At 40.6% G+C, this 13,640-nt stretch overlaps 1 protein-coding gene across 1 annotated transcript in view; it reads left to right on the top strand.

Annotated features, from left to right (window-relative positions):
• The window catches only part of RND3 (Rho family GTPase 3), a 34,526-nt gene that overhangs the window by 16,245 nt on the left and 4,641 nt on the right, over positions 1-13,640 (top strand). Inside the window, exons 3-4 of the mRNA XM_086957247.1 lie at positions 11,915-12,024; positions 13,337-13,471. Coding sequence (XP_086813373.1) covers positions 11,915-12,024; positions 13,337-13,471 — 245 coding nt within the window. The remainder of the gene's footprint in view (positions 1-11,914; positions 12,025-13,336; positions 13,472-13,640) is intronic.

Raw genomic sequence — 13,640 nt, forward strand, 5'->3', positions numbered from 1 at the left:
GTTGGAGACCCATCTTCTGTCTTGCATGGGTACCATTATAGTCTATGGTGAGATAGCTGATACCTAGATTAACACTTAGATGGGACTGGTGCCGCTGCCTGTATTAGGATTTATGGGTCTCAATGTGCCTGAAGACTAGTGTTTGCTGTTGGTCAACTGCTTGGGTATTGATATCTAGTTCTTTAGAAATCCTTGCAGAAGAGCACAGGAGTATGCTAGGAAGCCATTATATCAATCTCTCAGGTGAGAGGTTTCTGCTGTTGTTCTGCAGTGTTCTTTGGGTACCTTCTTTTGCAGTCTCCGTTAATTGAGGCTTGCCTCTTTGTTTTTCTTAACCAGTATTGGTGATAGTAGGCTTTTGGAGAGCGAAGCAAAAGTGTGAAAGGTTATGCAGCTATTGTAAAATGTCAATGTTACATAGTCTATGTACATCATTGTACAGTCTGTTACATAGATGTGCACGCAGAAGTGTGTTGACAGCTAATCTTGTTGATTGAGGGGAAACTGGCTTGAGTGCATTACATACTCAAATGATATAAAGATGCTGAAAGAATGCCTAGCCGCATGCCTTAAATAAAAATAAGGTGTTGGAATAGAGTAGACTATATATATATATATATGTATATATGTGTGTGTGTGTGTATATACACATTATATATATATATATATATATATATATATATATATATATATATATATATAATGTGTATATATATATATACTATCCATCCACTGCTCACAGGACTATAAGTACCAGCATACCGCTGGGTGTGATGACTTTGCCACGCCCACTGAGGGCGGTGTTTCATTCAATCAAATAAGGAAAGAATGAAGCGAGCAGTTGATGTTTTGTTTACCCTCCCCCCCCCCCTCTGACCAGTCCTGGAAGAAGAGGTGTACCAGCCTCGAAACGAGTCGACTATTGGGGGGGAAAAAGCTTGGAGGGCGAATTCTCGAGTGACCGAGAGGCAAGTAACAGGGAAAGTGGGGAGAGCGCTGTGTGCCTTCCTAGAGCGCAAGGGCTCATTGGTGGAGCTCATATCTATCTATATCTATATCACAGGTGGGAGCTTACGGGTGAAGGACATCGTTCAGTGTTGGGGGCTGAAGAAGGCTGACCGTGCCGAAATGCATTCGCCGCAACCGAAACAGATAAAATAAAGCGAGCTGCATTCCAGAAAACCCCTTTGGCTTCTGAGTCCTTCTTGTTGGGAGTGGCTGTTTTCCGCGATACATACTGCGCCTGCCAGGGACGCAGAACAGATGGCCCTGCAACATCAATGGTCCCGGAAAAAATACTGGCAACGGGCTGACCACAGCTTTGAGGGGTCGAGGTATCGACATTTCCGGAGACCGCCAGCAATCACGCAGCAATATGGGGAGACTAAGGTATTTTACCTGTATAGGGCGCAAAGTCCGCATTGACTGCCCCTGCCCTGCCTGTTGCTTTGAGAGACTGGTTGTTGCGGCACAAGGGGACCAAGGAAGAAAGCCGTGGCATTTCTACTGGATGAAGTACCTCACAACCTATCTGCACACCAGCGCGAACCCATCGTTTTACCTCACTCCTCCACACCACCCTCTCGGACTGGCCGTTACAGTGCCTTCTGGGAGTTGCAGTTTATCCATGGACACTGAACTGCTACGGTGTGATGACATCATTAGGGGGAGGAGCACAGAGTGCTGGCGAGTATTTGACACAGGTGGGAGCTTACGGGTGAAGGACATCGTTCAGTGTTGGGCGCTGAAGAAGGCTGACAGTGCCGAAATGCATTCGCCGCCACTGAAACAGATGAAATAAAGCGAGTTGCATTCCAGAAAACCCCTTTGGCCTCTGAGTCCTTCTTGTTGGGAGTGGCGGTTTTCCGCGATATATATACACACATACTCTTCACTGTATGGGTCTCCACGTCGAACTTCATTGACTTGGTCTCAGTGGAGCACGAGATGAATTCCAGCTGTATCCAGAGGCGGGGTGGGACTATCATGTGAATGAGAGTGGCCACGAGAACGTTACAGGATTCTTAATTACCCCCCCAGGTGAGCGACCCTGCTTGGAAACCAGCACTGAAGAAAGCATAGCTGTTGAAGCTCGTCTGCCTGGCGTTTCCTGTATAGCTGCATGACCCGTGCTGTAAATATTGGAATAAATCCTGTTGCACACCACATATGTCGGGCTCGTTCTTAGTGACTAATATATATATATATATATATATATATATATATATATATACACAAATTCAATTTGAGCTCTATAAATGGAATTGATTGCTAAGATCAGCATTTGAATAACTATATACCAGGCAATGGGTTTTAAATATGTATGGACAATGACCGGCTGTCCTCTTACCCAGATTGTCATTTATACTTTAGAATATCTGACTCCATGTTTTTGTCCGGTTTTAAAAATGGAATAAAACTGTCTCCTGGTGGCTATATGGTGGTAGACCTAGATGAATTCTGTCATGCCCAGGGTCTAGAGCCACATAAAATATAAACTGCTTGAAGTAAAACGTTGGACGTACTGCATTGTTTGGCAGATGCGTTTATAAAGCGTTTCATTGTGCACTTGTGCCTTGGGTCTACCAGTGGTTTGTTCATTTCAGTGCATAATGTGCACTGGAACCATACAATTGTAGGCTGAAGACGATCTCCTCAAATGTATTCCCTCTTTCGGGATATCCATTTGAACCATATACATCTTTTTTGGAATTGCCAACTTTGCAATGGCTGGGTTTGGTCACTTTTCTTCCCTGTTACGACAGCAATGATCATTTGTCCATGGGTTAACATGTTCAGCAGTTACCATTGTGTTCTTTCTGTTCCTTGGTTGTATGTAAAGCTTCCAGTTTTTTTTTTACAGTTTTTTTTCTCGCAGATAAATAAATCCAGATCCAGGCTAGATTTATTTTTAAAAGAGGAAAAATATAGAAAATTGTACTTCTTGTAAATGACTCTTGTCCTTCATGGCTTCCAGACCAGCTGCTAAGCAGACGGACACCATGAGGATTTAAAAATCAGATCAGATACCCTCCATTGCACGCGTATGTTAATATATGTGTGTAAACAATGCTAATATTTACCTGTCGGTGTATTGCTTTGTTTGGCTTCGTAATTTGCTAAAACTTGACAGGAATCATAGTCCATGTATTAACAGTTAAATATGTGTGGAAATACACAATTTTACGACTCCATTTATTCTCAAAACATAAAATAAATATGGGTAGATACCAATAAAATGGCCCATACATTAATATGGGTTAATGCAGATGGGAATGGTAAAAAATGAATACCATAAAACCGGGATCCATAGTTGTATGTCTGTATTTCTAGAGCAAATGGCCATGTCGGCAAACACCAGTTATGTCAACTGTGTGTGTGTGTTCTACATTGACTAAAGTTCATCTGAAAAGTTTGACACTTTGGAAAAGGACCAGTTCAGAAAACTTAGAGAATATTTGAGCAGGTGATACTTTTCCAGTTTTATTTGACGAAGTAAGAGCTCAATTTAATAACTGGTCAGTGATCAAGAAGTGATGAGATTTCAGTGTCCTATATAGTTGAACGGAGATAAAATAGTTTGAAGGTAATGCTCCCGCGTACTACAAAGCATTGCAGAGTGCATGCGTTCCATTAAGAAATGGAATGTAAATTGAGATCTAAGATTTAATTGGGGTATGTAAGGTATTTGTTAAAGAATCTATTTTGCTGCAAGGAGCTGCCAACTCTAGAGAACTGTTACTTTTAGTAGCATCTTCAACAAAAGGTGCTGTACTTTAAGGAATCCGTGTGTGTGTGTGTGTGTGTGTGTGTGTGTGTGTGGGGGGGGGGGGTGATCTGGTTGAGATCGTTGATGTGATTGCTTTATGGTGGAAAGGTTATGGAATTGGAGCTGTGCAAGGCTATACTCTTTACAATCCATTTTTATTGTGTTGTCTGGCAGTGATCACCTCAGTGCATTGGGGAGGGTTGCCAGCTACAATAACAAACGAAGTGTTGTCAATTTGGAATACCTCTAGATGGGTAATATAGAACCACGGTGGCTGCAATGTCTTTGGCACCAAGGTAATATTAGAAATAAATCTTCCCCACTCCAGCATGATTTATCAATCCAATATTAGACTTGAATACATTTGGGAGATTCAACCACTTTTCTCCAAAAATCAGCTTATGAGGTCTGAAAATATACCCATCACACTCTATAATATTTAGTGTGCTATTCACCCAGGCAAGTGCTTCTAATTTAGTAGGTATGGGTGCACGTACAAGAACGATTTGCAGGTAGCGGGAAAGCCACCAGCAGCTCACAAGTTAGGGAAGCCAGTTCTAATGTTAGACACAGATGTTTTGTTTTTTAATGTGCACTGAAACTTTCTGAAGAAATGGAGCACAGTTAATTTAAATATTCCAAATGTTGTTCAAGTGAACTTGGAAGTTAACTTTCCCAAAAAATAAAAGTGATGCCACTGTTATGTGGAAATAGGTAAACAGAATCAACCTGCACTTAGTTTGAGATTTTCATGGGTAGAAATGTAAAGTCTCTCACTGAGGCCACTAAATTGGAGGGGAAAAAAAGATGGAAGGGATAGTAGATGATTTATCTTTTGATTAGAGCAGTGTGTGGCAGTGGACTTCTCCTTAGTAGCAAAAATAGCAATTCTAGTCCCCAGTGTAAGTTGGCCACTCGTGGAATAACCTGCTTGCATTTACTACTTATTGGTGAAAGCACACATACAGTAGTTGTGGTCCTTTTTTAAGGTGTAAAAGAAATTGAACATCTTAAGACTATGGACAGTGCTGGCAGAGTTCATTAATGTGTTAGTATATTTAACAGTAAGAATAAGAACTTGTGGTAAAAAGACTAATGTTCTGCAGATACTAATTAAATAATAAATTCATAAATAGTGAATGACTTACTTTTAGGTAACAGATTGTAATAGATGAGCCAACATAGACCAGAAATCTGGTGCTGGTAAGCACTTTCCTGTCATATGTTCATATAGCTACTGGCAAATCCTCGCTAGTGAGGTGTTGTCCTTGCCCTGCAAGGAAACCTTGCTTAAGTAAACAAATATTTAAAAAGGTATGTGTTCTGATTTTGCTTTGTTCTCATCTCTTACAACTATACAGTGTGTTTCTGTTGTAGATAGCCCGAGTTGTGGTAATCTACATTGAACAACCTGTATGTACTCTGTTATGTATTGGTGATTGCAGTGCTTCTGTTACACCTCTTCTTTCTGACTGCTGCAGTCACTTCTTACACCTCGAATATTATTAAACTTGTGAAAAATATAAAAATCTCATAACTGGATTCCAGTCATTAAACAAATGACTGTTGTCTTAGTGTGTTTTTCTTATGTTTTTTTTTAACTGTCTTCATTACTTTCTATTGTATCTAATTCTCGTGTGATAGAAAATTGGAGGCATGCATACCCACCAGCTGCTTCAATTCGTCTATAGAATCCACTTAGAAATGTTTTCAGATCTTTAGGGACAGGTGGAATTACAGATTTGACAGGTGAGACTTGCATATTACAGGGAGTTTTGCAATTTACAAAATCACAGATGAGTTTTGTTCATATAACTAACCAGCAGTTGATCCCAAATCTTGTGGTCAGTGGAAAGCCTTTCAGTGCAGAAAAACTGATTACAAAAAAATTACATTTTAATGGGTTAATCACGATTGTCAAACATGAAACTAGTAGACGAGCATTAACCAGCCACTTGCAGTACATGTGAACGGGCATAGAAAGCTTATACATGGCAACACACCTGATTGTCAGAATACTCAAGAAATTTTAAAGCCAAAATGGCTCTATTTTAGCTGTCTCTCCTAAAACTTTCTCCACTTCAATATTGGTCAATGAGGAAAGTAAATTCCTGCCCCCTCTTCACCCCCCCCATCTTTGATCATTCCATATGTTGCCAATGTATAACCATGGATGTACTGGTTGAGTGGGAGAGTATCACCAGCTCTGCGCCAGAGGGCATTCTATGAGGTAGTTCCAGGGGTTACTGCCCGAGCATCGAATAACAAAAATCAATTGTAAGGCTCATTTGGGTTTAAAGGGCATCTACTCACCAGCCTTCTTTTTTTAAATGTGTTATTTACTATGCATGTGACTGCTAGAGACCTAGTGAGGAAATGGAATATTTTGCTGGGGACGGGGGTAGGTGTAGGAGGTGTGCAGCTGTTAAGCAAAGTTTGCCTTTCGTACTAATCGCCCCTTAAATTACAACGGGTGGGGGTTTGCGCAGCTAAAGTGCTGCTATACCTCTTAGGCAACAATCATGGAGCTAAAAGTGCTGAAAATACGGTATCTGAGGAAGCTTGGACAGAAGCTTGTTTTTTCCATTTTATTTAAAGTAGGAACAGTTCTCATTTTATTGTACTTTGCGTTAGTCATTGCACTATATTTAGTTTGTGTGCCAGAGTCTCCCCTTATGCTCAAAATCCCAACAGTAGGGACTTTAATGTATTGCAAAAGCGTGGCGTTTGTTCTAAAAACTCCCTTCCTTAGATTTATCCGTTAACAATGCTGGTAGCTTTAAACTACTGCAGAACTCTGATTTGTTAAATAATTGTGGATTTGTTTGGGACCTAGTCACATAAATGGATGTTCAGTCCGTATTCATGTCCTTAATGAGGATGCGTTTGAAATAAATGCCCTGCATCTGGGTCATGCCTGAATACATCACCTATCGCTGCCTAGTTTGGTATTATGTACATTCCCATATGTTGCCTCTCACTCAGAAGAACATTCTTGGAATTCCTTTTTTGGAGTCCTTCGTATAAAGGAGGGCTGATCTGTGAGTGGTGAGGTTAAGAACAGAATTAGACACGGGGCCAGGCAGTCGGGAGAAAGTTGTTCGTCTGAATGAAAGGACAGGCTCTCTGTGCAGTGCTCTATAAACCTGGCATGTGTCCAGTTGCTGAGTCCCTTAGCGTTTGTTCAACTTTGCTTTTTACTCGCCCATCTGCATTTTTTTTCTCTCGGATGATAACACACTGTACTTATTATGCAGGTTTTCTATAGAAGGATCACAGCTGCAAACAAGACTTGTGAGCGATTAATACCGCATATGTAGGTGCTTGCCTCGCCTTTGTTTGAACTTTGTTGAACTACCCTCTCCTGCTCCTCCCCAGCTGGTAGTTCAGACTACCGATTCCTGCCTTGAATTCTGGGATCCGTAATAATAATTTAATTAAATAAACACAAGGCACAAAGCAAGTCATGAACACGATTTAAATATTTTTGTTGAAGAGAGGCTGATGAGAATCCCTTTTATGACGCAGTTAGGAAGTGTGCAGAAGTAGGTTCATTGTAGCCTAGGGATGTGTATTGGGTCACATAGAAAGAGCAGGTCAGTTGAGCTCCCTAAATGCGAGTCTTGGTTGGAGGAGGATTAATGACCGTTTCAAAATTCTGATAGTCCGGTTACTTAAATTATGGTTTATAGTTAGCGCTGGCCTGGTCTTTGATATTGTGCATCTTCCCCGAATTACAAATGAGCAAGGCTACCCCTTGCTCATGGCACAGAATTAACATGCAGAGTGCATCCACAAAAACTATGCTTTCATGTAATATGAAACCAAACAGCTTTCTAATCACCATAATGACTGTATAACAAAGATCGGGATACGGCACTCTTTCCAGAAGGAATACCTCCTGAAACAAGCAATATTCTTGTGGATACATTTTTGCCTTCCCCCCCCCCCCCCCCCCCCCCCCCCCCCCCGGAAAATTGGCTGAATGTTCATCTCTGAGCTGGAACATGGTGCTCTATATTGCCTCCTGTTGGTGGCTCTGTAAGGTAGCATCCGCTTGCATAGTACATTACGAGAGTAATTTGACAATTTTATTAAACTGCATGATTACTTAAAATCGTTACAGTATAAGATAAAAAAAGAAAAAAACTTGATGAACGTACGACTCCCCCCTCACATGTCCCATCCACTCATGAAAGTGAATATCACTAAGTTAAAATACTAACATGTTGGTCTTGTTAAGCTGTCCAAAAAAGAGTTCTTTTAGCCCCTTCCACGCTGATGACGAGCCCAGCTCGTCATCGCGTAGCCTCCTCGCACGCTGATGACGAGCCCAGCTCGTCACGTAAAGTGAGTTTTTAAAAATCTCAGTGTGCGAGCGGAATTCCGCTAGCGCGCATGAGGTTAAAAGGAGTGATGTATAGGTTGCACCAGTGTTTCCTAACTGATAAGGGGAGGCACATGAAAGTTCGGTAGAGTCAATTCATGCGCCAAGGGCAGTTGACGATAGATGGGAGTAGGTACCTCAACACATTAGGACAAGCCCCTCACTCCTGCTGTTTCGCAAAAGATTGAAGACCTGGCTTTTTAATCAGTAATACTGACCATTAACTACTTGGAGCCATTAACATCTTGGGGAAAGTTATGTGAATAGTCTAGCGCCGAGACGCCTGCGGGTATTCGTTCGCGCTTAATAAATGGCAAAAATAAATAAATTCTATAAAGCATGCAGAAAATGCTTTTTCAGTAACACATCAATGAACTCAAATAAAATTTGAGCTATTCGTTCCAAGAACCTATGAATCTTGAGACGTACCCCATGCACATCTCTGCAACATTCTAATTGTATACTTTGAAACAAAAATCTAACAGTAGCCGTAAGAAATGTGATGAAAGTGTGGCACCAATGGGTGGCATATAGGGGCCTGTGAGGGTGGGAGGGTAGGGGGCCTGATGTCAGATGAAGAAAGCTTTATCATATGAGGGAGGTTAGAGACATAGGTCCTGGAATGCCTAATGTGCGAAAGGTTTGAGAAACTGGAAATGCATGCCTTGCTGTTTTTATCATCCATTCTCCGTGGCTAGTGCACTGTATAATGCATATAATAGATAATAAAGATATTTAAAAAAAAAAACGTACAACTCTTATCTCCACTCCTCCATCAGTTCTGTACATGTCATTGACATCTCTTCTGGGTGATGCTTGTTATAAAGTCTTCACAATCCCCCCCCCCCCCCACCCCCCCACGCCGATGGACAAACCCTCATCCCGCCCAGATTCCTGCCTTGCAATCTGGAACCCGCAGTACTGATCAAAGCTGAAGAAGTGAGCATAAGATTTGCTCTGCTTGGATTCTGTTGGGTTAATTACTGCTCTATAGCTTATCACCCTGATCCGTACAGTGTGGCTGCTGAGGAGATGATTGATTCAATGTGGCTGGTTCACAAAGGCATTTACGAAAACAGGAACGTTGTACTATTGGAGTACAATGTCCAACTCCTGGGTAGTAAGAGTGAAAAGAGCAGGTCCTTTCTAGTCCTATTAATTGTTTATAAATATAATATTTTATTTACTTAGTTGCTGTTTTGGGGTCCATTCTTACGGACATTTAAGAGTACGTAAATGTCCTAAAGGATTGTCTACCCTCAAATGGTTTAGTGAATCTGTCAAAATAAGCGGTGCTTAATATGTTGCACCAGAAACACTTTTTGCTAAATATTCTGTGTATGGAATTAGTATTCCATATCCTTCATTCAGGACTAAAGTAAGTTTAAACTAGGTTAATTCTCCTCCTCCCCCCCCCCCCCCTCCCCCCCTCCCCGCGTTAAAAAATAATCAATCAATAAAAGGTTGTAGGAACTTGTAGCTTTTAGAAATGTCCCTTAATTTAATGTGCACCAAAATGCATTTTTTAATTAAGGAGGCTGACAATGAAGCCTAGCAATAAATACGTTGACATATAATGAAGTGCCATCTCGGGCCACTCTAAATGATCCCTCTCCCTCTCACTCAAACGCTGCACTACATTGTAGCATCTTTGGATTGGAAATCGCAGAATCATTTGTGTGGCAATAACTTTTGAGCAAGCTGCTAGTTGACCAGTATCCTTCAGTGCGTAAGATAGAGCTGTGATGTCTCTGGTTGGAAAGAGGGTGAGGCATCTGCCTCTCATTATTTTTTTAAAAAATTTGTGTGAGCATGCTGATATGTATATTTTTGGGCAAAGGCTCCTCAACACGTTCAGTTTGCTCTAGAACGCACACATTGCCCCGGATGCATCACTTTGGAATTGGCACAATGATCAAAATTAACTTCAGGAGGCTACAAGTAATTGCCAATATTTCCACCACACATTTTTGCATCTGCTGATCAAACGTGGCCTTTTGTGCGCAGCGTAAATAAACAAATACACATTTTTTTGCCATCCTGGGAATTGGTTAGATGGTACAAGATCCGCAACTATTGTCTTTTCTTGTGTTTCAGGTTGAGTGAGTAGCAAAAATACTAATCCGGATTTACCTCAAAGTACATTTTTCTTTCTGAATAAAATTATTTTGAATGTTGCAAAGTGCATAATGAGATCACAGCTTCCAGCAGACCATGCCAGCGAGCAAAGCAATGAACGTAGGCACCAGCTGTATGTGCTGTAGTTCTGGCAGTGCCTCTGTGTTTGGAACACCTTCTGTTGTGTGTGGGTTTGGTAAAGCAATGTTTTTATAAAGTGTAAAGTATATCAGATTATAACACATTTTAACTATTTTGACATTAAAGCGGTCCAAGTCTGGCAGAAGATACTCTTGTTAGAATTTGTAGAATTGTGAATTTGTCTTGTATAAGGCCTTGATACCTTAAGTACAGTGGTTTATATTTTGTTTATAAAACGAGATTTTAAAAATGTTTTCAGATCTTTAAGAGCGAAGTACGTAGTATTCAAATTAGCATACTCCTACAAATAGCAATCATTCGGTGGCTTTGGCTTCTGTCCTAGAAACGTTGAGCTGTTTAGTTAATTCATTCAAAAGCATATTTGCACTACATGTCATGAAAGAGCTATTTAAAATTAAAAGCACATCCTGCTTATTTATGCTGAATCAGGGCATGTTTTCAAGTGGGAATTTGTTTTCAGTGCTGACGGCGATGCATGCTTGATACCTGGTGAAATGCAGTGTTTTGATTTATGCCGTTTTCGACCAGTGTTTGTGGTGGCAACTGTTTGGGTACGGTCATTAATGACACAATATTTTTAGATGTCATTTTTATTTTTACATTTTTTTTAAATTTAAGGTCTGAGATTTCCATAGAACAGTATCGATAAGGGTGGGCGGAACTAGCAAAGTTTCAATCTGTGGAAAGAAACCTTAAACTTGCTAACCGTCACTTCGTACTTAGCCATCCTCTGGTCTGCGATCACTATCTGCATAGGTTTTAATAAAACTGAGGTGATGTGCCTCCATTCAAAAGACCGCACAATTGTTCAAGGTTTCCCTAAAATCCAGGTGGATTAAGAAGGCATTTCTGTCCTGGTCATGCTTGCTGTTCGGGTTGGAATGGGAAAGTTTCCTTTAGTAGATTGGTCTAGTACAGATGTTTCTAGCCAAGAGTGTTTCTCTCTGTGGGGTATTAGTGAATTACTGGCTTCCAGTGTAATTGCCTTTATTGCCTCATCTGTCTCTGATGTGAGTCCCTTGCCGTAGTTACATTACTGTGTTTGTATAGCCCACTCTGCCACCTCTTTATCCTCTGACTTCTCTGTGCTTTCTTTATGTTTAGGAACCTTCAAACTTCATTTTATTCTGCCATCCCAGTGTGATGTTGTAAATTCTACATCACTAGAAATCCTAGCTATAAAATATGTCCCATGCAATATCTGTATGCTTTCACCCTCTGATGCCCTATTTTTTTAAGGTTCTTTGAACCTAAAGATCATGATGTATGGTTGGGGGCCAAGGGATGGGGGTGGGTGGGTGTGGGTGGGTGGGTGTGTGTGTGAGAGATATTTATCTATGGTTTTACCTCTTAGGTTTCATGCTCCTGTAACTAAACAATCTATTCCACTGTTAGAAGGGAAATGGAAGAGAAATAATGTTTCTTTATATAGTGTTCTGATTGATTAAAATGTTGTAATGTATAAATTTCCTTTTCAGGCTCTCCGTACTATGACAACGTCCGCCCGCTTTCATATCCAGATTCCGATGCAGTCTTGATTTGTTTTGACATCAGCCGCCCTGAGACTCTTGACAGTGTTTTAAAGAAGGTATGGTTTTTTTGCCCCTGACATCCCTGTAACCTTTCTCAGCTCACTGTTAACCATTCCTTCAACATTCATCAGCTCTGTTTAATTTTTCCTTCACACACCCATGTCACGCTTCAGCAGTCTGTATTGCTAAAAAATCTAAATGGAGGTTACATTTTTAGCTAAAACTAGGTGGATCATTATTAATGTTAGACAATGGTACCTGTTTGAAAATTGCAATGGTACCAGTTTGAAAATTGCATCACTTCTGAGGGTTAACCAAAAATTACATAAACCAGACACTATCTTTTGGTAAATGGTGCTGGTCTTCTGACTATCCTGCCATCTGCACTCAAAATGTTGGTGAAGTGGTTGTGTTGGTAAGGTGGTGTTGCAGTGCTTCAGCTAAAGAGCACCTACATGATTCAGTATTGCAGCCAACCATTTTAACACAGGTGGGCGTGGAAAGGTATGCTTTTTAGCCAGTGGGGTTGTGTTGGATGTTGAGATTCTTCTATGTGAGGGCTGCTCCTTGTAGTCTCTCATTAGAATGATGATGGACCCAAATCATGGGTTAGCTTCGAAGATTGTGTTGTGAAATGTGTTGCATGGGGCTCTTGAATCCGTAACCAAGTTCTCTATGCTGGCTGACAGGTGTCTGCATTTAAAGGGCATCTTTTCTGTCTGGGTGTTAAGACTGAAGAATTAGTATTTATTTTGTATTTTAACCACAGAATGTTATGTAGCGGATACGATTTTATTTTTCCTTTGCTTCTTCCTGTTCGATTGAGTAGTAAGGTATGACACTTTATGACGGGATTTTCTACTTCGATCTGTGTCACTTGATAGGGACATCCAGCCAGTTAATGTGGCTGAGTTTGGGCTCTCTGATGCGTCCTCAAGGGGTACATGTGAACTGGTGGTAAAATTACGACCTGAATGCTAGTTGAGGATGCCTTGATAGCATTATCAGATCGAAGTGGAAAATAAATTGGTGCGCGTTGGCTCGCAGCCTGCGTGGAAAGAGGGTACACGGTGTAGTTTAATTTTACACCAACCTTTTTGCCTCAAGAAGATAGTAGAGAACTTTGTATGTCCTAAAATGTAGATTTTCTAGTGCATGTGAATACTATAAATTAGTGCGTTGTCATTGTGTGTGTGTGTGTGTCTGTGCTTGAATAACCAAATTTTGTTTAGTGAGCTGGGTGAACTTTAATATCATGGTAATACAATGTAATTGTGCTTTGCGTACATATATGCCGAAAATAAATTGATTTTGTGTATATATTCGTGGCATTAAAATCCTACTTATAATATAATTCTGTTTTTGCAGTGGAAAGGTGAAATCCAGGAGTTTTGCCCAAACACCAAAATGTTGCTAGTTGGTTGCAAGTCTGATCTTCGCACAGATCTCACCACATTAGTGGAATTATCCAATCACAGACAAACACCAGTGTCTTACGATCAGGTAAAGAATAACTTTCAAACTCCTCCATTTGTAGAGGCTGGTAGTAATGCAAGAACGTATTCTGTTATGGTATAGTTGCATTTGCTGTAGTAAAACATTTTACTTCTCTTTCTCTAACTGGCGGCAACTGTCCCAAGAGGGAAAATGCGTTCTATTTATTTTAAAAGTT

This window comes from Lissotriton vulgaris, chromosome 2_1, assembly GCF_964263255.1.
Source record: "Lissotriton vulgaris chromosome 2_1, aLisVul1.2, whole genome shotgun sequence".
In the NCBI taxonomy this organism is placed as follows: Eukaryota; Metazoa; Chordata; class Amphibia; order Caudata; family Salamandridae; genus Lissotriton; species Lissotriton vulgaris.